General features: G+C 43.4%; 1 protein-coding gene across 3 annotated transcripts in view; it reads left to right on the forward strand.

The window, feature by feature from the left end:
* The first annotated feature begins 15893 nt into the window (after positions 1–15893).
* LOC144753122 (uncharacterized) overlaps positions 15894–26829 on the forward strand; it is a 390145-nt gene continuing 379209 nt past the window's right edge. For all 3 annotated transcript variants that reach the window (XR_013594206.1, XR_013594207.1, XM_078640905.1), the window contains exon 1: positions 15894–16150. Coding sequence is in view for 1 of the 3 variants with exons in the window: in XM_078640905.1 (XP_078497031.1) it covers positions 15976–16150 (175 nt within the window). In the remaining 2 variants the exon portion in view is untranslated. The remainder of the gene's footprint in view (positions 16151–26829) is intronic.

Below are 26829 nucleotides of genomic sequence, written 5' to 3' on the forward strand. Positions count from 1 at the left end.
TTTATTCTCTGATTGTATGTGACAAAGGATTTTTATAGGTATATGAATTTGAAGTTGTTTTAAATGTAATCAGTTTTTATGTAGTGTCAAATTTTAAATAAAGCCAGAATATTAAATATACAATAACAATTCATAGTTGTATAGGAATATCTTTAACTCAGAGTCTTCCAATATATGGGTCACAATTGTTGTGCTGGGAATTTAGAGACCGGGTATTTATATACATCTTCACCAAGGGATTTCTCTTCTCTACTCTTTGTAAAAAATGCAACTCATCTGTTATTGAGACTCTCTGGACATATTTCATAATATGAGGTACTTTGGTACCTACCATACCGCATTAGCACTGTTGGGTGGAAAGAGAATGAAATTATATTAAAGCGCTTGAATTGTATTCCCAATTATGAATTATTTATGTACAAGATGTTGGTACCTCTATACTTGAATTATACTTTTTAATGCAATGAAGTCTAACTAATAATTTTTACGTGCTGCATTGAAACGCTAAAAGCTATTTTGTTAAATCCATCATTTATTGGATGTATTGCCACTCTAAGATGGCGGCGATATTCATAATCATTTTTCTATGCTTTTTGTTTGAATCACATGATATATACGGAGGAAATTATGATGCTTCTATGTCGTGAACAAGGTTGTTGAATACAACCGAAATGTGTTGACTAGTGATCATCGTCAATAAATAATTTTGAGGAGCGCCATTTGAAGTGCCGTGCCTGTTGTTTTACAAATTCTTTATATATTTTGAGGAGTCCGTGGACACCTCTTTCAGCGACAACACCGGTGTTCTGGCAGCACGCCATCATTCGCCATCGCAGGGCTCTATATTAATATATATATACATAGCTGCAAGGCGCATAGGTTTATATATATATATATATATATATATATATATATATATATATATATATATATATATATATATATATATATACTCCTTCTGATTTCACCTTGTCCGCGCGAAAGAAAGAGCACGGACCACCGGAATTCGTTCCTTTTTTATTTTATTATTGCTCCCAACAGACCTCAGTAGCCATGACACGTTTTATCCCTCACAGGGGACTTGATCACATGACGCGCTCTTAGCTGAGTCAGTTATTTAAATACCATTTTTTTCCACTTTTTGCCACGTGATTTACTTAAAGTGACCAGTGCATTGTAACAACAGGGTTAGTCATAGACATAGAAATGGTAGTGCTTGAATGGTTATTCAATTGTATGGCATACATTTTACGTAATTACATGTTTGTTATAGTTTCAGTTGCGACATGTACATGATTTTATAATAAACAAATAAATACATAAATAACATTGTTTGTTAAATATATAAATATTGATAAATAAATACTTAATAACAGCCTTTCACATACAGAATTTATTTTTGTAAAATTGCGGTACCAATACCTAGAATCGCATTTAAAAACCTGTTTTTGATGCCGTTAAAACCATAGATCATGGAAACTTTACAGTGTACCATTTTTCATTCAATTTGTCTAGTGTATTTGGAAATCTTGGTGTACCACTCAGAGAACCTAATTAATGCTCGCAAGTTGGCTGTTCTATTTATTATACTCAGTCTAGGTGCAAATACCTTTTTAAATTGTTGTCAAACTTTCTGTACAGTATAATGGTTTGTAATAACCATCCCTGTTTGTAATAAAGTGCTCCCATGTGCAAATAATGTGTCAAAAAGTGTTATTGTGCTAATTAGTAAAAAAACATATGTGCAAACTTATCAAGCTGAGTATGTTAAAATAGGGATGGAGTGAGTGGTTAAAATTCTACTATACATCTCTTTGTTTACATTTTTTTTATTTGGTTTTCTAATTTCCACACATTGAGTAAATCAACAATAGAAATCATTGCATCTTACACACACGTAGATCTTCAACTATTATTCAGCGAGAAATCACAGTTAAGAAACATAAAATCTCCTGCGTATGTTTTTACATTTCGTTTACAACATAATAGATGCCGCAGTATTTATCTCATAACCGACCTCAGGTAAAGTGAAAAGACATGCAGAAGTCCTCGGCTGCATACATTAGAGATCGAGTCCGAAACTTGCCTGTGTCCCTAGTGTGTTCCCTCCTGGTATGCTCCCCCTGGGTGTTTTAGTATTCGTGTTTCAAACAAAATGTCATCAATTTCTAGATCTTCGGTGTGGGGGGGGGAAATCTTTAACAGTGGGGGAGAACTGGGGGTGAAGTGGGGGTTTCCGGTGCAGAGCTACTGGTGGATGGTAGTTGGTTGTGAGTATAACACGTGGTACTGTATCGGCCTCTGGGGACGGGACCCTGGAAATCATGTTGCATGCATTCTATCGGGGTCCGTGTCCATCCCGCTATATTTCCCGTCTTATGTGTCCCTGTCTGGGCCTATGTTCTTACCTGCCTGCCTACGAGGGGATACCTGTGTAGACTGCGAGGAGCATGATGTCATTTAGGGTTGTTGTGCGGTTTTGTGAGAATAGCGGTGCATCAGTTGCGCCCATTCTAGGGAGATGGGGTGCCTTCGCGCTCCTCTCACCTCTTCCTCCCACAACACCTCTTCCTCTGTTGCGACCCATTTCTTCATGGCATGGCTATCCTCTTTTTGCTAAGAGATTGGCTAAGGAAACGAAGCGGTACTGCACCTTCTCGGTTTTCCGCCTGCGGAACATACCGAGGGCACTAGCTTCCCATGTAGAGAGGGTTAGATTGTTTGTTATCTCCCGGAGTATGTGGTGTACCCGGTCCCAGTAGTGGTGAATAACTGGACAATCCCAAAACATGTGCTTAAAGTCTGCTTTGGGGTTCTGGCACCGGGAGCCGGCAAAGTGTGTGTCCGGGTAGAAGTGTTGGAGGCCCTTTGGGGTGAGGTATGCCCGTTGAAGAATATTGAATTGGATGTTCCTGAAGCGTGCGTTTCTGAAGACTTTCTTGGGATACTCTAGGGCTTTTTCTCATTCTTTATCATTGAATACACAACCTATTTCGTCCTCCCATATATGCCGTAGTGCATCCAGTGGGCGAAGGGTCAGGTCCCAATCGGCTTTGTATAGCCAGGTCACCAAGTGTCTGCCCACCCCCATATGAAGTATGCTATGTATGACAGGATGTGTAGGGGTTTTTCCCACCTGTGTATCCCAAAAAGGGGAGCTGTCGTTTATGAGCTGCCTGTGCAGAAGGAACTGCCCTGGAGGGAGGTCGTACAGTTCCGTCAAGCGGGTTTATGTCATTAACAGTCCATCTTCATACAGGAATTCCATATCTGTGATAGATTAATCAGTCCATAATTGTAAGGCGCAGGCTGTGTAATATTTGTCGGCATGTGGGAATCCTACCAGCTTGAGTAAGGGCGAGTATGAGGGTTTCCCTTTGGACATGCAATGTATCTTCAGCATACAGGAGCGTGCTATTGTCACCTGTAGGGGGTAAGTGCGGAGGGGCTTGGTGCCCGGGAGCAGCAGTCTCCGTATGGCTGGGAGGGAGATCCATCCCTGCTTTGTAATTGTCTCCCCGGTGTATTGCTCTGCTGTCCAGTATGACAACCATTGGAGTTGCGCTACCAGGAAGTATGCTTCGAATGATGGGGCGCCTAGCCCTCCCTGGTTGTTGGCAGGTAGAGCGTGGTAATGCCACCCTATGTCTTCCCCGTGACGCGCAGCAAGGCATGATGGTTGTTGTAGTTCCTTTGCTATTCTGATGCGATCGAGTGCATGCTGGACGGATCACCGCACGATACCTGTGCGAGTCTTGACAGTACATCCCCCTTCACAAAGGGCGGAGACCGGCAGCAGACTTGGCCGGATACAAACGATGAAACCGGGCAACCAACCTGGGAGCATGCACAACCCTAGCAGTCTCCCAGGAGTTTTCCTCCGGCCCATAGCCTTTCCAGGAAATCAAGTAGTGCAGGCGACCCCTCACCCGTTTAGAATCGAGGATGCTCTGCACTTCATACTCTTGGTCCTGCTGCACCCATATAGGCAGGGGCACACGGTGGACCGGGCTTCGAGATGGCTTAAGGAGAGATACATGGAAAACAGGATGCATCCTAAAATGCGCCGGCAGGCGCAGCTGAACAGCCACAGGATTAATGTGTTTCACCACCCGATAGGGCCCAATAAACCGGGATTGAACACGCTATACCTCTTGAACTTGATGTGTTTGGTGGATAACCACACCAAATTTCCCTTTTTGTACACGGGGTTGGGCCTACAGTGTTTATCGGCCTGTGCCTTGTAGCGGGCCTAAGCTCGCATCAGGTTCTTGCGTGTAGCAAGGAGCACCTTGCGCACACGCAACAATCTCTCCCTGACGTCTGGCAGCTTGGTAGTGGTGGTTGGCAACAACAAAGGGTTGAATCGAGGATGATGCCCATATGTACAAAAGAAAGGTGTGTGTAACGTGGAGGCATGCTGAGTACTGTTGTATGCGATTTCCGCCACCCACAACCAATCCACCCAAGAATCAGAGTTATCCTGCACGTAACAACGGAGATATTGTTTCAGGGTCTGGTTCAGCCTCTCTGTTTGTCCATCCGTTTGCGGATGGAAACTGGTTGATAAAGAGGACGTGATCTGAAGTTCTGAACACCAAGTTTTCCAAAACCTTGCAGTGAATTGGGCCTCCCTGTCTAACGCTATGTCCCTCGGGAGTCCGTGCAGTCTGACAACATTCACAAGTAGAAGGTGAGCCAGTTGGCCTGCTGTGGGAACCTGAGTACAAGCTATAAAGTGCCCCATTTTAGTCAAGTAATCAACCACCACTATAATAGCCATCTTCCCCTGGTCTTTCGGGAGGCCTACTATGAAGTCCACGGAGAACCTTTCCCAAGGGTGTTCAGGTTTGGGCAAGGGTTGTAACAACCCCTGAGGTTGCTGGTCTTCATTTGAGAGCACTTTGTGCACTCGTTCACCCACCGTTGGATATCAGGTCTGATGGAAGGCCACCAGAATTGTCTTAAGGTCTTCTCTAGTGTTTTCACATATCCCATATGTCCGGCGCAGGGGATGTCGTGACACCAGGAAAACACAGTTTTGCGCAGGACGTTTGTAGGGACGAGGATTTGCTTTCCTCTCAGAGGTATACCTTGATTAACATTCCATTCAGGGTGATGCCTGAGCCAGGTCCTCCATACACATGATTGTACTCCATTCCTCACTCCCATCAGGAAATCTCGGGTTTTAGTGATACAGATGACCTGAGAGGGTTCTATAATGGCCCTGACCTGTTTTACAGTGTGTAGGGTTGGATTTTCTTGTCTTGTCAGGGCATCTGCTTTCCTGTTCTGAGTCCGGGGTCTGAAGGTAACAATAAACCGGAACCCCTCAAAAAATTACATCCAGCGTAGTTGTCTTGGGGTAAGATGTCTTGCAGCCCGCATAAACTGTAAATTTCTATGGTCAGAATACACCGTGACTTGGTGTTTCGCTCCCAACAGCCAATGCCTTCACTCAATAAATGCGTCACGAATGGCCAGCAGCTTCTTCTCAGCGATGGTATAATTGAACTCGGCTGGGCTGAGTTTCCTGGACATGTAGGCGATGGGATGCAACAAACCGGACTTTTCTTCCCTCTGTGATAACACCGCCCCCAGTGCAGCTTCGGACGCATCTGCCTCCACTATGAAAGGCAGTTCGGGATTTGCTTGGACAAGCACTGGTGCCGTAGAAAAGGACGTTTTCAAACGCTCGAAAGCCATTTGTGCATCTTGATCCCATATGAAAGGCTCGTCTTTTCTTGTGAGTTTGGTCAGTGGGGTCACCATTCCCGAGAATCCATGAATGAAACGCCTGTAAAAGTTGGCGAACCCCAACAGGCTCTGGATATCCTTGACATTACGTGGACGTGGCCACTCCTGTATCGCTTGGACCTTACGTTCAGCCATCACTTGTCCGGAGGGCGTGAGCATCACTCCCAAGAATTCCACCGTTGTTACATGAAATTCGCATTTGGTAATTTTACAGTACAAGTGATGTTTCAGTAGTGCCCGCAGCACCGTGCTCACATGTTCCACATGTTCTTCTATGGAATTTGAATAGACGAGTATATCGTCGATATATACGACAACATGGTGATCCAGGAACTCCCTCAATACTTCGTTTAAGAAGAATTGGAATGCGGCTGGGGCATTACATAAACCGAAGGGCATCACTAAATACTCGTAAAGCCCATACCGCGTCTTGAATGCCGTCTTCCACTCATCGCCTCGACGTATACGAACAAGGTGGTAAGCGCCTCGGAGGTCCAGCTTGGTGTATACTTTCGCTGCTCGTACCTGTTCCAACAGAACAGGGATCAAGGGTAAAGGGTATTGATTTTTGATGGTAATCGCATTCAACGCCCTGTAATCGATGCAGCACCTTTTCTCTCCATTAGCTTTCAGGATGAAAAACAATGGTGATGCCGCGGGAGACCTAGATGGACGTATATATCCGATGGCAAGGTACTTGTCTAGATAGGCTCTTAAGGTCTCGTTTTCGGGTAACGTGAGAGTGTATATCCCACCGTTGGGTATCTCTGCTCCTGGTAGAAGGTCTATCCGACAGTCATATGCCCTGTGAGGAGGAAGTACTTCAGCTTCTGTATCACTGAACACCGCTTCGTACGCTTCGTAACACGAAGGAGGGGTCACCTCTTTTTCTGCGGCCGTGGCAATCCTCTGTATTCGGGCCAATGTCTGTGAAGGGTTAGCCAACCCAGAGAGGCAATGTTCTAGGCAATAGGGAGATTGAAACTGTATCGTTTCGGTAGACCATTGTATCAAGGGATCCTGCTTTTGCAGCCAAGGGAGCCCCAAAATTATCCCATATTGGGGGGCTTGGATTATATTGAACACTATTTGTTCATGATGAGTTCCACCATAGGAAAGGTCGTATTCCGGGGTGTGATACCTAATGGGCCCAGCTTCTAGCTCCTTCCCGTCGACTGCATATACGGTTTCTGGATGTGTTTTGGCCACCAGACTCACTCCCAACCGTCGGGCTTCTGCGTAGTCCATGAAGCAGCCGGTAACCCCTGAATCCACCATGGCATGAACTCTTTTGTCCTCGAAGTCAATCACCAAAGTCATTCCAAGAAATAGATGGTTCTTTTCCTGGTCGGTTCCTGGCGTTATTGAAGGGATGATGTTCTTGCTTGATGGTTCCCCTTCGTTCGCCCTCAAGCTTTGGAGTTTTCCGACTCTTTACCGGCAACCCCTGCTGCTGTTTGTCCAACCCTAAACCTACCGGGTTTGGGTTTCACTGGGCATTCCCTTAGGAAATGTCCTTTTTTGCCGCAATGCAAACACAGTCCTTGTTTGCGACGGTAATCCTTTTCGCTCGCTGTTAAGGACGCCCGTACGGCGCCTATTTCCATCGGTTCGGGCACTGCGGAGGTTTTTTCCCCAAGACTCGATTGCTCGTAAGGTGCAACCGACCGCTCCTTCTTCTTATGGTCTCCCTTTCGCTCCTTCATCCTGTGGTCTAAGCGTAAGGTGAGTTCTATAAGCGCAGTACAGGTGCAGGGTTGGGGGTCGATTTGCGCCAACATGTCCTTCATTTCTTCGTTCAGCCCTTGGTAGAATAAGGCCATTTGTTTGGCTTCAGGCCACTCTGTTTCAGCCACCAACTGACGAAAATTGTTCAGATAAGCTACCAAATCCGAGTCACCCTGTTTGAGCTTCAGCAATTCTCTATCTGCCGTCAAGGTTTCAGCCCATCTATCGAAGGTCTTCTTGAATTCTGCGCGGAAATCATCCCACGCATAAAGAAGGGGGTCATCTCTTCGTACCACTGGAACAGCCCATTGAGCTGCTTCACCCCCCAGATAGGAAATCAGGAAAGCAACCCTGGCTTGGTTGGTGCAAAACATCTTTGGTTTACACATGAAGTGTAACAACACTTGCATCATGAATACCTGCACCTTTTTATTATCCCCATAAAACCTTTCAGGAGAGGCTAGTGGTATCTGTGAGGGCATTTCTACCACTACCGAGGTGGAGGGAGTAGGATTACCACCCACCTGAGCTGGGGTCATAGGCAACCCATCCATTTGGGCCCTTAATTGAGCATTTTCAGCTGAGAAGCCGCCACTTCTCTGTTAGATGCTGCTAGCTCTACCTGAACCTATGCTAACGCTGCTAGTACGTCTTCTAAGGTTGCCATTGCAGAGTTCAGCACAGCCAAGAAGCGGATATAATTCTTGGGCCGATTATTCTGTCAGGCTCTGCTTTCTGGCCTCTTCGGGGCTGTGCTGATATACCTATAACCTCCCCTATGAACTGGCTCAGAGTCTGCAAATAGAAGCACAGACTAATAAGTGAGTCCAACCGTGGAGGGAAAGGAAGGGGACAGCGGGGAGGGAGATCTGCAATGACAAATAACAGGCGTTTAGAAACACCCACCCTGTAACGTTCAATACTAACCCACCCGGTTGAGCCCCTAATAGCTAAACTGTAACAGACCCCCCCTTTGTACCTGAAAAGGAAAATACATGTGACCACTTCATAGGAGACCAGGAGTGAGGAGGCACCAAAGATTCTACCCAGCTGCAAGGAAGGAACAGAAAGGCAAATCTTGAAATAATACAAACTAACAGAAGTCGTGTTATTATCACTGAGGTCTCCCACACATACCAAAGCTAAAAATGAATGCACTTCAATGGGTTAGTTTCAATCCTTCTGAATGGGTACCCCTCATGAGTCTCCTATTTAGGATATAAAAGATAAACAACGTTGTTTACTGTAATCCAAAGAATAAACCAGCAGGCTGGATAACAGTAGTCTCTTCACTGTTGGCTTGTGCGGCTGTGCTTTAATATGTGAATGTTCTGAACACACTCGTAACCAAAAGCACAGTTAACCGCTGCCCAAGCAATGCCCCAGGGTTTAAATCCAAATAAATGCAAATGTGGTAAATCCCCGGTAATACCAAAGTTGAAGACACTTTGGAAATCGGGGTAAAGTATAGCAACAAGAAATCACCAAATCCACTGTTTGTTGTAAAGACTCGAGTCCACTCTCAGCCGAGAGGGAAAGAAACAAATCAGAGTGCCACACAGGAAACGTGGCCTGCAGTTCCGACAACAAGAAAGAGACAAAATCGATACCAAATGGGTATTGAGGTTCTGTAGAGATAAGACCCTCTACTATTACCGCATCTTCAGCGATACAAACCGACAGGCACCTGAACTGGAACAAATAATCGGCACCGCCGATTCCGGGAAGGGTTCTTTATTTCCGGAAATGGGTGCGCAACGCGCGTCACCTGCGTGACGCGCCGCAAGGCATGACGGTTGTTGTAGTTCCTTTGCTATTCTGATGCGATTGAGTGCGTGCTGGCCGGATCACCGCACGATACCTGTGCGAGTCTTGACACCTACTGTATCCCTTTGTTTTGTTGATGCCTTTAGCACCTCCTCTGAATCTCTTAGTGTTCTTTCAAGTGTTCTACGCACTCCCACTGTAGTGTAGTTCCTATATTCCCAATAAGCTCTGCACATTGGAATAATATATCCTATAGATGTGACGTAGGACTTATGTCTACTGGGTCACTATCGAGTATATTAAACTTAATTGTGAGTGCCGGCAAGCTCAGAGGTCACTAGAAACTTTCTCAAGTTCACAAGAAGGGATTTAGTTTCTGACAACCGCATAAACATGACAACTTTGTTTCCCCAAGATAAAACTGATCTTCAGAGTCGTGGAAACAATAGATAGATATTTTACTCAGTCATTTGTGCATGCTTCGTTTCACCAGAGATGCAGAGAAATAGATAGACAGGCGTTTTCAATAAAAGTATTTATTGAACAGTCTTCTTTCTCAAGCAGCAGAAATGAACTGCTACAATCTAGATACTGGTTGCAAAGTATAATGCGTACGGTAAGAAGCGTAGAATAAAATAATACTGTAAAAGCATTGTATGGTTCCTAGACCACAGATAAATACATACATAAATAACAGAGGCTAAAAAGTACTCAACTGGTGCTTCTAAAATATGCCTACCCCGATGTACCTAACCTAAGTCTAGTACGAGGAAAGAAGTAAGTGAGGTGTAGCATAAATGTAGTATTCTTTGCCAAGAATCTATCCAAGATTTCTCTTAGGGTCTAATCAGCTCCGTACCTTGGTTTAGAATGAAGGAGGTCAGTTGCAGGACTCGATTTCCCAACAACCCGCAAGGGTAGCTTGGAAACACTGGAGCTGGATTTCTCGGCAGGAGAAAAGACAGTGTCTCTCTCAGTGCGTCTGCTGGAGGGTCGGCTTCCTTCGGCACTTGCTGTAGCAGGATGCGTCGGGCAAGTAGATAGTCGAACTGCTCCAAACCACCGTGTGTTTGCTAAGGCAAGTGTGGGCATATTTATACCTTGAAGGTGCCGAGTTTGACGTAAAGGTGGACATAATAACGTCATCAAAGAGTCTCAGTTCTTTGAAAACTCCATGAGTTCTTGGACAAATCAATATTCAAGCAAGGGGAAGTCCCTAGCTGCTGAAGCTGAGTTTTCCAATAAATCGTTGTGGATTTTCGGAACTAGTGGAAGTAGCCATGCCGTATTTGGACTGCATGAGCTATGTCTAAATATGGTTATGATTAATATGCCTATATAATGATATGGTGATTTATACCCATATAAGGGCATGAATCGGGAAAATTACACTAGGGTCCTAAAATGCTATACAACACCACTATGTGTTGTATACAATGTCCTCTAGCTGCTACTTTGAATGCGTCCCATTCCACTAGTCTGGACTCCGCTGTGCCTGAGTTAAGGGTAAAGTGTTCTTGGATATAGTCTCCGTGTTCCTGATGGAACACATGATCTGTAATACAGTCACGTGGAAGTCGACAGGTAGGTATGGGTGGGTGCGGAGGCCTCCACCTGAGGGTCAGCATGTGGGCATCGTGGTCTGAAAGTACTCTACCTAGATAGTCGGACAGTCGTACCCTCGAGAGTATGGGTGTGGAACAGAGGAATCTATCCAGGCGTGCGTGTAGGTTGTACGGGGCAGAATGGAAGGAGTATAATCTAATGTCTGGATTTCGTTCCCGCCACGGATCTATCAATTGCCAATGTTTCACCCAGGTTTGATATTAGGTTGTCTGTTTGTTTGCCGGGGAGGGTGGCAGTGGGGGGTGGGACAGATCGAGGTGGATAGATAGAACACAGTTATAGTCACCTCCTAGGAGCCAAGGGACTGAGGAGTGGTGAGTGAGTACATTTGTGAGGCTCTTCAAGTATTGGTCCTGATCTATATTGTGAGCATATATGCTACCCAACAGAATGGACTGGCCCTCCAGTATTCTCTCCATAAGGGCGTACTGTCCTTCTTTATCTATGAATCTTGTCTGTTCTTTGAAGAGGATTCCCGGCCTGATCAAAATTAGCGCTCCCCTGGCGAAAGCTGATTACGCGGTGGCACAGATACTGCCCTGCCATTTCCTTTGCAACCGGACCAACTCAGTTGCTGTTAAATTAGTCTCTTGTAAAGACTATACATCTCTTTGAACCGGAAGTATACTCGTGGAAGAAATGAGTCACTGTTTTCCCTCGTTGCATCAAAGTGTCCTAATTGATTCTTTATTCCTAACTGATTAAGCTCACATGTAGCTCCTCTGTAGTATTCAAACCTTTAGGATATTTGGTGTAGAGATTTCAAATATTTAGGATTTCGAGTTTGCGAAGTGCTTTCTCCTGATCACCACCCATTTTGTTTGTTGGAATTGAATCCATGAGGAAGTATTTTAAGTCCCTAGATTTGACCCAATGCGTTTCATTAAAGTGGTGGGCCACCGGATATGACAGGTCGTTGTTTTTGATAGCTCTTATGTGCTGAAGCACCCTTTTATGACACAGCAGGATCGTACTGCCTTTATATATTTGAGGTTGCAAGGGCACTCCAGCACATAGACTACATAATCCATTTTGCAGTTCAACGCTTTGTCAATATTCGCCTCTTTCCCACCAAATGGAGTCCTGTAACTTGTTGTGGTAACCCCGTGCTGGCAGGCTTTACAAGTTTTACACTTGTGGAACCCTAGTCTCTGACTTAGCCATGTACTCTTTGTTAGTGGGCCTCTTGGATCATTCTTGACTAAAGCATCTTTCTTTGAGGTACTCCTGCTGTATGTTATTGCAGGTTTATAGGTTGTTGAACTACTTGCGTGCGATATAACATTGCTGGCTGTCGGTTTTCTGTGGAGTTTGGTCTCAAGTTTATCTTTATTTACATATACCTCCACATCTATGAAGTTTACTGTGGTCTTTCTGATGGTTGCGGTAAAATGTAAATTGAGTTTGTTTTTGTTGAGTTCATTGATAAATGTCTCGCCCTCTATCTGAGTACCTTGCCATACTAAGAAGAGGTCATTGATGAACCTCCACCAAACCTTTACACTCCTATTCATGCACTCTGTATGTCCCTGCATGAGAACCAGCTCCTCCCACCAACCCATGTGTAGGCAAGCGTAACTAGGGGAGAAGCTGGCTCCCATGGCTACACCCCTTGATTGTTGGAATAGTGAATTTTGAAACATGAAAATGTTGTTCTTTAACAAAATTCTACCATACTGATCAGCATGTTGGTGTCTTCCGTATGTATGATACCTCTACGTGACAGATAAAATTGCAGTGCCCTTAGGCCATCCTTATGTCGAATTGATGTATATAATGAATCAACATCAGGTGTAATAAGATAATAGTCATCTTGCCATTTATATATATATATATATATATTACACTTACCTGCTAAATTCTTACATTTTTGTGGTAAAGGCATGTGTGGTAAAGATGCATGCATTGTTAAGCCTGTTTAGTAAAGGCATGCGTGTTTCCAACCGTGTTGTAAAGGCTGAGAGAAAACTATATGTTAGAGGGGCTTCTACTTATTGACCTCAGTTTAGGGTGGGAAGCCATGTTTTGAGAGTAGCGGGCCTGATACACAGAGGTAAACTTACACTTTTGTATATGTTTATGATTGTGTGCTATTTACAATGATAGCAAACTGTCCTATCTTTTTATGCTAGTAGAGAAAGAGGGGCCCCTTAGACCCAAAGGGATAGGGCACTGTACAGTAGGTAAAGCTAAATTCCCTTTACGTAGATTATTCTACTCTTAACCAACAATCAATCCGGCTGCCACACGCTGACCAAATATAACACTCACCAAACTCGCTTGTCCACCATACAAACGATTGAACCATATAAAACAAGGAATAACACAAACCAAATAAATTAAAAATAAATGCATTAATTTATTTATCTTTAAAAAAGATTTTGGGTTTCAGTGGAAAACCCCATCCATGTACAGTACATCACAATAATACTAAAACAAAACAAGTTAAAAATCAATCAATAGCACATCATAAAAAAGAGAGTATGAAAGAATTAGACAGGTACACGATGTCTTCAAATCTTACACATCCGTCATGTAACAATATTTGGGCACGGAATTCGGTGATTAAATGATTGGTACTCTAAACCATGCCTTTTGTTGACGGATTGCGTATTTGTATTGAGGCGTCGACGCGTTTCGTTGGTCGAAATTATCTTTCCATCTTTGTCAAGACAACATTGTATACTCTCTATTATATGTTAAAATGGTTTGCAAGGTCACCTTTAAATAAGAGGAGAAATGCACCTTCCAAATTCTAGTTTTGTAAATGGTGCCAAATGTCTGGTTGAAATTATTTTGAAACCCAGAACATTCACCATAGAATTTCTTTTACAAGTTTCCATCTCAGAAGGATACTATTAAACTCTCCCCTTTAGAGGGAGCACTGCTGGTTTAATGCTACTAGGCAGCTTGCTTTCTGCCAGTTTCACACGTCCTTTTAGATAAATCGGAGGTTGTGTAGTTTTATCCTCCCCGTACTTCTCTACTTGTCAATAGTACCCTATTACCCTGCACTTGAAATGGTGCTGATAAATCAGACCCTCTTTTGTGATTAGTCTTATAGCCCGTTTGAAAGCCATGCATCTCTTTTCCAAAAACAAGAGATGGGGTTGGTGCAGAGTTGAACATGTCATATGCCACACAGCATTCCTTAGTTTTATGGCATGTGCCATTTTAAAAGCAACTTCAAACATGTGCTTTTGTGGGGAAACAACGGTTTCAACGCAACTTTTACCACGAACTACCTTTACAACGCAATTTTTACAACGCAGGATCCTTTACAACGAATGTCTTTACAACGCATGATATTACATCGCAGATGCCTTTACAACGCATGCCATTACAACGTAAGTATAGGTAAGTATATAATTATAATAAAAATGTTATTTAATTATTATAAAAAATATATATATTAATTATTTAATATATATTAAAAAAATATCATTTATAAAAAAATTAAAGTTATTTTATTATTAATAAAAAAAATTACCCCTACACTGTCCACCACTTACCCTACTATTTCACCCCCCTGGAGTTAGAATAGTAATTTTTACCCTTACACTATACAGCACTTCCCCTACTATTACACCCCCCTGGAGTTAGAATAGTAATTTTTACCCCGATACTATCCAGCACTTACCCTACTATTACACTCCCCTGGAGTTAGAATAGTAATTTTAACCCCTACACTATCCAGCACTTACCCTACTATTACTCCCCTATGGAGTTAGAATATTATTATAAAACACCTACATTTAAAAAATATATATATATATTTTTTTAAAAATAAGAAAATTAAAGTAAAATAAAAATTAAATTAAATTAAATTAAATACATTTTAATTAATGACATTTTTTAATAATATTATATACTTACCTATACTTACGTTGTAATGGCATGCGTTGTAAAGGCATCTGCGATGTAATATCATGCGTTGTAAAGACATTCGTTGTAAAGGATCCTGCGTTGTATAAATTGCGTTGTAAAGGTAGGCGTTGTAAAAGTATGCGTCGTAACATCATACATCCCCTTTTGTGACCTGCAAATCAGTGTGACTATCAAATAAAAGAAAAAGAACATTCACAGCACTAAACCTGTCATGGCTTAGTTTTAATGCCGTAAATTGCAGTACTTAATTTGTAAATAAATGTCAGGACCCTTGTCAGGATACGATAGCAGCTCGCACCACCCATTGTGCTACAAATGACAATTGCCAGTGGCGAGCACCGGAAACCACGGCTAAAATTCAACACTGGTATATTGGCATTTCAGAACAATTGCATTTAATGTCCTCCAATGTCTGTGAAATGAGAATCAATATTAGTATATTCGTCAAATATATGTAACATTGTCTTTAGCTTTTGTGTTATTGTAGTAAAAGGGCTAATTATAAGTTGCATAATACTAGGGTAAGGCTAAAACAACGTGATTTTACTGCTACTGAGAGGCAATTTTGCACCAGTACAGTGCAAACGCCCTCTGGGTTTTATTCCATACATTTACCATCTGCTCTGAGCAAGTGGTAAAGGTAAACGAGGACCTGGTAGTGTGGTGGGGGGTGAGGGAGAGGTTGAGGAAAGTCTAGGGAGAATATTTTCAGCAGCAAAAAGTGAATGAGCCTTGGCTGCTGCTGCAGCCAAACGTGTTTAACAACCAAAAACATCACCCAGTAAATCTCAACTGGTTAGAGAAAAAAAAAACGTATAATCAGATGGAGCCAACTAAAAGCACGGGGTAATTTAGCCTAATTATACTACAGGGCCTACGTGGAAGAACAGGGCTATAAATGTAGTCCTGTCCTACTTCTTTGTAGATGGAACTTCCCGGTTGATGGTTTATAATCACTGGTCACCCTACTTCTGAGAGACTATGTTTTTCTGGATATAATCTTTGTGATAAAGTTCTTCATACAAAAGCGCGCGAAACGCCACCCTAGCTTGTCTCTCACGAGCGCGTTAACACTGCCGTTCGGTTAACGTCGCGGTACGTCACGTGACCAGAGAAATGGCGGGTGAACGGGACCGAGGCAGAGCGTGTGGTGGACGGTGGTCAACAGCTCTCAGCCTGGTGAGGTGGAAACGAGGAGAGGAGCGGAGAATGTTTAGGGTTTTACGATGGTGGTCTTGTGGCACCGGCGAGGGGACGAGTATTACCATAGGAGTTTTGGGGAGGAGCAATGTGGATGGTCACTCTCGAATGTGGAGACGCAGAAGTTACGCCTGTGTTAGTCCCGGAGATTGCTACCCTTCTCGTTTACACCTGGAGACTGCAAGTGAGTAAGATTGGACGCGTAAAAGAGAAGTGGTTACCTGAAGGGAGGAGCAGGACTAGGTGTAATGGATAGCCAGGGAAGCTAGCTGAGGATTTTCAAAGGGAGGGGAGGAGGAATTGGGGTGGCAATCGACTTAAGAGGGGAAATGTCGAGTTTAGTCCAGAAGGTGATCTAAAGTGTTGGTGGGTCCAGCCCCAAGTTATATGGGCAACTCCTTCCAGGAACAATGCATATAGCGCGGGCCGTGGAATGCCATGACCCACTGCACTATTATTTAATTGGAAAGCCCTAGGAACGAGTAGCCATAGGTTTCATTTTATCATAGTAGGGAAAAAATGTCACGCCTCTCTAAACATTCGCCCATACATGGTATGAACACAAACCAAGGACCACCAACGCTGGCCCAAGAACAGACACACTGCTGTTACATTTTATTTTTGAATTAATCGAGGTAATATCAGTCGATAGCATACAAAATCAACTTATCTGTGATACAATATAGAACTGTGATACAATATAGAACGTCGTTTTAACAGGCAGCTCAGACGTTTATGCTCAAGTTCTCACGTAATTAGTGCTTGGAAGCAACTCCCTGATGTGTGGCACTAGAAAGCTTCAGTCAGCCACATGCACGACTATGGCCCAAAACGAGCCTATCACTTTTATATACAAAGTTCTGTAAATGCTGTGATTTAATGTGTTGCACTTGAAAGTATTTTACCTATTGTAAATCACAGTGTCGTTTTTAATACAAGCTACCCTTAACCAGCACTGCCCAATCCAATAGTTCTTGCCTATGCGATGCCATTGGCAATGTGCTTTAGCCATGTTGTACACTAGTCTGGCTGCTGATCAGCATGGTTAAAAGTTATTGACATGGAATGGGGTAGATTGAGTGGAGTGGGGTAGGTTGAGGTGGTGTGGATTGGGGTACACTGGGGTGGAGTGGAGTGGGGTGCGGTAGAGTGGAGTAGGGTAGATTTGAGTGGATTGGAGCTGTGGCTGTTAGGCTACATCTCTTGCACCAACGTGCATATGCTATATAGGGCGTCTAAATGCACTTTCAGTGAAATACATATGAGAATGAGGACATAGGCAAAGATTTTAAAGAGAAATAGAGTAGTTGTTCTGCATAAAACTGAAGCACTTTAAACATGCACATACGTTGTACGAGAAGAGGTGGAATACATATTAGACTGAGGACACACGCTTTAAAGAGTAATGGATTAACTGTAGCGCTGCTCAAACTGTAGGTACTTTAAAAAGCACCATACTTTGTGTTTTAAAAGGCACAGATGTGTCCAAAATGTTTATGTTGTTTAGTGACGACCTGATGCAAGTGACTGGACTGCTGTCTGGAAAGACCATGGGAGTCATATTTCAGACTAGTGTACACTTTAAACAGACACATACTTTGTGTGCGCAGAGAAGAGGCGCAGCCTACAAGCACATGCAGTCTCACGGATGTCTTCAATATCCAGTGCTATTTGTTTGGTGCTATAAAGGAACCACCAAATTCCAAAACAATTTAAAGCAACAACAAACAACCTGTACGGAAGTTAAGGGCAACCCAAAGGTATAGTATGGAAGTGGAAATTATGTTTAGAAAAATGGAGAAAAAAGTAACCTGCATCACAGCGCAAGATTGGAAGGGTACTAATCAAATTAAATCAATTAGTGCTTAGTTCAGGCTCCGGAGAAATAAAAAGAAGTGACGTGAGGCATGTAGTGACCAATTAGAAGGCAGCTAAAAAGAATGACGATTAAGTCAACAAATTGTAAGCAATGGGTAGGGCTGCAAGTACTATACTGTATACAATACCCCTCGCTGCAACAGCACACAACCTAAAAATTAAATCAATTTGCAACAACAGAGAGATTAGCTTGGTTGGTACATTTATAATGTAGCATTTTTAACAAGCAAAACAGATGTTCTGCTTTTAATGTTATATGGCTTCAGTGCTAATGGGCTGATAAACAAGGGTTGACTTTCGGTGGTAGACATCTCAAGTAAAGTAAAAAAAAACTTTATTTCGGCTGTACAGCCATAAAAGCACAATTTATAATACATTTCATAAAATTTAGTTGGTAATTATTACTTAGGTATAGGAGTCAAGTAGAGTGTCCAAAGCATCTTATTATAACATTCTTATTATAATATTGCCTTTCACCGACTAACTACCCGACCCCCCCCAAATTTGGCATACATAAGCAACCGAAAAAGCAACAAGATAAGACACTGAATAAGACAGGTCACCTTACTGGGGTATTATAAAACTGTTAAAACTAGTTCCAATTTGCCCCTAAGTTAAACAAATAAATTAAAAGAAAAACATTAAAATTGCTTTCCAAAAGCAAGAATTATATTGCAGTTCGCTAATGTGCTAATTAAAAGATGGGACAGTTACATGGTTAGCGGGCACACAACATCTAATTAGAACCCTGCTCTTTCCCTTTAAGATACCTCCACGTATACACCACATTGCAAATAGAAATTTAGATGTGGCAACTACAAATAATGGCAGCGTTTCATATTTAAGTAGTCTAAATACCTTGGCGTAATTGCTAAGCCCCACATTCCTACAGAGTTGAAGGACACACTTCGACCTAGGCCTACTGTAAGCAGGACAGAAAAACATTACATGGAGCTCTGTCTCTTCAGAGGCAGAGCAACCAGGGCAGTCAGCTTTGGTTGCACCCTTCCATCTATTCGTAAAGGTAACGTACCGTGCCTAAATTGTAAATACAGTTTTTTTGCCATAAACGGTTGGATGCTATCCAGGGCCAGTTCTAGTTTGTACTGCTGCTTGACGTCAAGAAACCTTGAGGTCAGGCTGCAAGAGTTCATACTCTGAGTCAGCAGGGCTAATTTATTTTCTTTATATGCATGGGCTAGGGTTTTTTTCGAGATACTGGGGCATATTGCTTCAGGAGTAGACCAGATATTTGCCCACCCCAAGGAGTGACATGCATTCCTGACGTAGGACAACCATGGTAATTTAGCTGCTCCTGGTATGGACATAACATCCCTCAGTTCCTCCCTTTAGGTAACCAAACTCACGCGTGCTCCATAAGCAACGCCAGAAGAGTAGGGGAAGAGAGGCAATCATGTCGGCAATATGGCCAATACCCAAGTCCATCCTGAGTGGGGTTAGAGGCGTGCTTCTTGGAAGTCCCAGCAACTGCCTAATAAAAGTATTCTCTGTAACCAACAGGGGATGAGATGAACAGTGCCCCCAGAGTTCAGCGCCATATAAGGAAGCACCCCTCGCTTGAGTTTTATACATTTCTGCCGGGGGGGTCAACCACTTTTTGGGTGCAATTTTTGTAGACTTTCAATATACCACCCATTGACTGTGTTAATTTCAGATTGGCCTTCTTAATTTGGGTACCCCAATCCATCTTGTCATTGAGTGTAATTCCCAGATAATAGAATTTGGACATTCTTTCGAGGGACCTACCCTCCATTTAGGGATGCGGGCAATTAGTGGTTTTAGCGTGGAAGACCATGTATTTGGTTTTCTGTACGTTTATCTCCAGATTCCTCTTCCTACAAAATGCACTAAACTCATCCAATACACGCTGCATACCCATTGATGATTTAGAAAAGAGCAGCGTGTCGTCGGCAAACATTAAGGCCGGTATTTTACGTTGTGCTAACCTTGGTGAGTCTATGTCCTTTACTGCCAAGAGGGTCTCAAGCAATTTAAGAAGAGGGAAAAGAGAGTGGGCGCCAACACGCATTCCTGCCTCACCCCTTTCTCCACAGGGAAAGGAGCAGTTATTTCTCCTTGCTGCCATATCTTACCCTCGCATAAGTGTCTACATGTAGTCGCTTCAATAATTGACAAAGATAGGTCGGAGCTCCCACATCATAGAGAAGGCCCCATAACTGGTCACGCCAAACCATATAAAAGGCAGACTTGAGGTCCACAAAGGTCAGATAAAGGCTACCCCTATCCAAAATTACTGTTTTCCAGTGGATTAACTGCAATCTGAAAATTTGGTAGATGGTTGAGATTTTTGACCTAAATCCCACTTGCAGCGGAGTTAAAATATTCTTCTTGTCCATCCAAGATTGCAATCTCTCCAGAAGAACACATGCAAATACTTTTGTGACACATCAATTAGGCTTATCGGCCAATAATTTGCTGGGTAGAGTGGGGAACCTTTTTTAAAAATTGGAATAATTTCCTCACCAACCCAAGTCGAAGGTAGTGCCATGCCCTGGATAATAGCGTTGAATAGTATCTGAAGATAAGGAGCTCACACCACCTGTTCAGTTCTGAATCCCCTGGCGACCTGAACAGGTCGCCAGGGGATTCTGTCCAGACCCAGGGCCTTATTAGGGATTAGTTTGCCCAACGCCAACGTAACTTCCAGGATTTTACAAGGTGGTGGGTCCTCAATTAGGGGAATTTGATCTATATCTACTGACCCATGTTCTGCAAATTCATCAAGTGGCATAGAATATAAAACTGTGATCTCCACACTTCCTCCCCGAGATTTGGTTCAATGGCTGAGTTGCCTTCGGAGTGACCTGTTTTTACCAGATTCCAAAAGCCTCTCATATCTCTTGTGTTCAAAAGTTATCTTGATAGCTTCCCATTTTTCTTTCTCCCAGGTAGCTTTAGCTTCAGCAATCGTGCTTTTATAGTGTAGCCTCTCTGTTCTGGTACATAGAGGGTCTTTATTCTTAACCCCTAGTACTAATGCACGTTTTGCTTCCCTGCATGCTTTATTAAACTAGGAATGCTTGGGTTTTAAATCATAGTTATTGTAATTACGAGGGTTATAAAATAACTCTGCCAATTTTAAAATCAAGTCCCGGTGATTTGTATTTATCAATGACAAGGACTCCTGGCCATGGTGTTCTTCAGAGATACAGAAAGCATTTTCTAGATAAGGGATAGTTTGTATATACAAGGAGGCCATCTTATCATTAGATACAGCGATTAAGTTTGATGGGGTAGTGTTGGCAAACCTGGTCTCCCTTGAGCTCTGGGTAAGCTATCTCAAGTACCAATGGGTTGTGGTCGCTTTCGCATCGAGGATGAACCACAAAGTCCTTGACTCTAGACCAATTCTCAACATCTACCAGAATACAGTCAATTGTGGAGGCCTGCCCCAGCTTGTTAAAGGTTAGGTTTCCTGGGCTGTCTGAAGGGAATCGACCATTACAGGCCCTTAACGAATAGGTGAGGGTAAGTGTGGTCATTTGGAGGACAAGGTGGGTCCACCCCCTTGTTGGATAGATATTACAACCTGGGATCGACCACACAGAATCTTCTTCACTTGCATTGTAATCATTTAGGCCATTAAGAGGTTCATAATGACAATTGAAGTCCCCCCCAACTATTGTATGGACAGATTCCGGTAGAGTGAGAAGAAAAAGGGCCAATGAATCTAAGGTCTGAGAGGTTTGCCCCATCCTCACTGGGCGAGAATATACATTGATAACAGCCAACTTAATTGTATCATCAAAGGTAAGGAGAATACACAAAATATCTAAAGATTCTGTGAAAGGACTTTAATTGTGCAACCCAAATGGGTGGCAACCCAAATGCAGAGTCCCCCCGAGGGTCTCCCTCTAAACCCCTGCAAAGCTGGAGTACAATATGCAGCATAACCTGTCCTATATAGCGGAACAGTGGACATGTCTCTTGAAAGAGACATAGGTCGCGAGTGTCAATGTATTCTCCCCAGTCAGGAAGATCCAGCTTGGAAGCAAGACCTGCTATATTCCAAGATAAAAACCCTTGTGTTCTGTAGGTCTTTTGTTTTGTCAATCTGTGTATGCAGGGATTCAAACTCCTGCTGTAGCACTTGGCAAGGTGTCCTCTCCCATTCCTCCCCAGAAGTTTCTAACGGGGCGTCCAAACTTACAGGGCCCGCTACTACCTCAGTGGTTTCCCTGAAAAAATGGTTGCCGGCCTTGAATCTATCGCAATTTGGAGGCACATCTAGTTGGGTGGCTATATCTTCCATTAGTGGAGCTTGGGGATCCAGTCAGTCAACTAGATCTAGGCTACTATATCTGTTACTGACTGGAATATTAAAGAGCAGGATTGGTTCAGAGTCCCGGCCCATGTTTGGCAAGTAACCAGTCTGGGCTCTCGTTTCCCATTTCTTGTATACACTTCCCATTCTTTCTACCAGGGGACTAGGAGGCTAGAAGTAACCCAGAGGGAGCTTCTGGATGCCGCTAATCTCCCTGGATTGGTCCCAGTTCAAAATATATTGGACCACCCTAGTGTCCCTAAAATTAATCAGGACACAATCCCCCGAGATGTCTTTCTGCCTCTGCCCCAGCCAGCCAACCCGCCTAGCAAATAGAATTTTGCACCGTGTTGAGAGTGGAAGCGGTCTATATTTATTTAGCCAAAAGATGACTTTGTTTTTTAATTTTGGGTAGGTCTCCCCTCTACCTATTTCTAATTCGGGCACTCCAGATAGTATAACAGTATAAGGGGTGATGCGGGGGTAGGTCAATACGTGTCAGGCTGGATTTTGTTCTATTTCTAGTGTGTTCACTGTTATTCCCAAGGTCTCTACTACATTTACTAGAGGACTTTTGTTCCACTTGTGGTCCTAAAATTGTTGCCATTATCATTGGGCCGAGGGCGGTATCCCCCTCCTTAGTTGCCCCCTGTTGTAACTCAATTGAATCTACAATTTGTTGTACGGTGGGGCTAAGCCCCATTGAGTTTTTGGCAGCTGCAATGGTAATAGAAGCAGGTACAGTTACATTGTTACTTTGGTAAGTGGGAGCCTGATCAGGGATTTTAAGATTATCAAGGATACTAGAAATGCTGGCTTATTTTACTCCCCCATGTATCAACCAATGATGTGAGATTCTCAATATGGCTCTTGACAACCTCTAACTCCTTTCGTACAAAGATTTCAAAATGAGTTTTAAGTTATTTGGCCAGATTTGAAGCCCACATTGGAAGCTCTACGCCAGCTAAACTGTTTCCACCAGTGGTATAGCACTCTGTACTTTTGGGACTGTGAGAGCTGCTCACTTTCTTCCCCCCTTTAATGGCTTTTTGTTTCCTCTGACCACATTTCCTAATTGTTCCCCCCGTGTCACGTTTATTTGGTTGTTCAGGATTTACTTTTTCAGGTGATGATCTTAAATCAGGAGTAATTGAAAGGTTTACTATTTGAGAGGAATCAATAGATTCAATTTCCAAAGACATTGAGGAGTTTTGGATCATAGGGGTGAGAGAGAGCCATCTTCCAGTACGTTCTATCCCACTTGAAACCGCCCGATTGCCTGCCGTAGCATTTTATCAATGGCAGTCTGTTTCAAAATGGGCGTACGTGCTGAGGCTTTCTGTCGAGTATTGGGCCTTGTCGGTGGAGAAGTACTGTCCCCATACTAAATTATAGCTATTCCCCCTCGGTCTATGAGCAGTACAAGAGTGATTAGTCGAGGTAATCGGAATAACGCACTCCCTGCAATTTTTGTCTTACATACTATTCACCCGGCCTTCACTCTTTCAAAGTTTTCCTTGCAAAAATCCAGAGTTCAACAGCAATAACCCAGTGCCCGTACATATTTACATAGAGACTCACTTAGTCCAGCTTTTCAGGGGGGTGGCCCAGCTCAGCCTCGATCAGTTTCTGACGGGCTCAGATGGGCCCGCCCTTGGCCCGGGCTTCGCCCGGCGCACACCCGCGCGCGTCCCGCGATGCGAGAGCCCCACTCCGCTTTTCAAGCGCCTCCTGGCGTTTGCTGATGGCGTGTGTAGCAGGCGCCACAGAGGGGATGCCGGGACTTGTAGTCCTTCATCCCTCGTCCCGCGCTGGTGTTGGGCGAGTCAGCGGGAGCAGCAGGGGACCGGGGATGAACGTTTCGGTCTCCCAGGCCCGATAGGAAAGGTATAGATTGCAGCGTCCTTGTGTTTGCAGACATCAATTTTTCCATGATTCTCAGCCAAGCCCACTTTAATTATGCTAACCACTCTATTTAACACATTGGAATCTCAGCTCTACATTATCCTGTTGTATCTGAGAGCGATTCGTCTGATATTGAAAGCTTTTATTGCTTCCATCAAGGGAAGGCTAATTCAGGTGTTCATGGACAACAAGATGCGGATCCTCAGCTGAGGCGGAGGAGCGTCGTCCCACTACTCTCGGAGCAGGAAAAAGGAAAAATAAAATGATAATAACAACGTTATTATCATTTTATTTTTCTTCGCTACGTATCTAGGTTAGAGTGTGGCTGGAGTCACGGGGGAGGAGTGGTGGGCACACTAAGTGCGCATGATGGTTTGGCCGGCCTTCTTGGGCGAGCCAAACAATCTTGCACACTTTGCATGTTCCCCACAAGGCTGTAATTCACATCCTGGTGGGGAACATGCACACACTCCCAGTCCCCATCTGAGCACCAAACCATGGTGCTCAGACCAATCACAACGCTGTATTGTGATTGGCTTAGGGGAGCCTGTGTGCTTCCTGCTTCCGTGACTGGAGCTGAGGAGAGACGGCAGCTGCAAGAAGGTACGTTTTGTTTTTCTTTTCTTTTTTATCACCTGTTCCCTGCCAGCCGCCACTGCGGACAACACTACTGCAGTGTGGTATTTCAACAGACTGGGTGGGGTCCTAGACCCTTTATCAAGAGGCCCCACGTCTCCAAACATGGCTGGAACTAAAGGACATTTTTTTGGTGGTTCAACATATGGCCCTCTGAACACCAGAGTAGACAAACTTAGCCGTCAATGCTTTGAGGATTACGAATGGCGTCTCCCCTCGGAGGTGGTGCAAGGTCTCGCATGAGTCCTCCGTTCAGGCTGCCCCTTCAGGAGGATCTGTCAAATCAACAGGGCAAGGTCCTACACCTGAACCTGCACACTCTTCATCTGCATGTGTGGCGATTAAATGGCAACAGTTGAGGATGTTTGATTTCTCTCCCAAAGTATGCAATGTCATTCCTGCAGCCCGGCGTCCCACCACAAAAAGTATTTACACCTGCCGATGGGGTAATTGTGGCTTGTTGCTCCGCCAAATCTGTTGATCCTCTGTCTGCACTCATGTCTGAAGTCTTTTTGTTTGCCTTATCACTTGCCTTTTCTCAGTTAAAGGGTACCTTTCTGCCATTTTAACCTTCCTGCGTTTGTCGGATCTACCCTCCCTGTTTGTCATCTGTTGTGACCGCTTTACTGAAAGATTTACAGTACATGTCCCCCCACACCTTTCCTCATGACCCAAAGGGTCCTGAATTTAGCTCTTACCTAATAATATGTTCGCCATTTGAGCCAATGCACAGCTGCTTTCCGAGACTGTTGACCATCAAAGCCATCTTTTTTGTGACTATAACATCGGCCAAGAGGATTTGAGAATTGCAGGCGTTTCTAGTTTGTTATTTACTGTACTTGAAAAAACATCTAAAAATAAATTGTTATGGACCAACGCAATGTAAATAGGTGGTTTATTAAAGACTGTCAAGCAGTGAAAAACTTGTTTCATTCTCGATTTGTCTTTTAGGAAATTAAGGGCCCTAGGCTCTTTTGAAAGAATTAAAATGCATTACCTTTCTACAGAAATTAGAAGGTTTTGCATGAGATAATCAAACCTGATGGTTTTGGAACAATTTGGTTGATGAGCAATACATCTTCAATTAGCGTTCCAGTGTCAATTGAGTATGTAGTTCCTGAAGCTTTGTGTATTTAAAATCTTAGCTGTTTAAAGATCCAGATATTCCTCAGTAAGGCTATATCTATTTTTGATGAAAACTTGTTAAAGCTTGTTTAAATGCTTTTCTCCAAGTAATAAGGCAAGCCATCTTATCAATTAAATGGAGTATGGCTTGCTGCTATTTAACATAATACCAGTGACTCATCAGGCTTTGTTTTTGATCTTTTAAAAAAAATTAAGATGACATAAACATGCATAGTTTATTTCTCTTGGTTAGAGCAATTTCTAAGTGACTATTAAAAAAATAAAGGTGAATCCACTATGCCTTCCAACCAATTGTTAATTTTGCTTATGAATGTGGTGGCCAAAGTCTACGGACAATGTGTCTTATTCCGTCTGAATGAATTAACTTGTTGGTTCCACTGGAACTAGCATAATTTTGTAAACACCACATTATAGTGAATGAATATGCTACTTACCAGTATGCATCTGTTCTTGGCATGTAGGGCTGCTAACATTCATATCTTAGCATTAGATCGCCGCCTAGTGTTGGGTCCGGATGATCGCACATTGTTGTCCTGGAAGAGTCTTCGAAGTATCCTGAGATAGGTGGCTCCTCCCCTGGACTACAGTGCGCATGGGCATCGGCTCCATCCTCAGATTGTTTTTCGCCATTGTGGCAGAAGATGGAGTGAAAAGTGTAAAGGATGTCCATGCTAATGATTGAATACAATAGTATATCTGCAGCTGCGACAGGCACCGGGGAGGAGGGTGGGCGATATGAATGTTAGCAGCCCTACATGCCAAGAACAGATGCATACTGGTAAGTAGCATATTCAGTTCGAGGCATGTGGGCTGCTAAATTCATATCTTAGCATAGAATACATAGCAGTCCCTCCATCAGCGGCGGTTGCCCGTGCCAGCTGCAGAAACCTGAAAAAGTGTCTTGAGAACAGCCTGTCCTACAGCAGCTTGCTGCTTGGAATGTACATCAACACAGTAGTGTTTAGTAAAGGTATGTGGTGTAATCCACGTGG

Source organism: Lissotriton helveticus, chromosome 5_1 (genome assembly GCF_964261635.1).
Source record: "Lissotriton helveticus chromosome 5_1, aLisHel1.1, whole genome shotgun sequence".
NCBI lineage: Eukaryota > Metazoa > Chordata > Amphibia > Caudata > Salamandridae > Lissotriton > Lissotriton helveticus.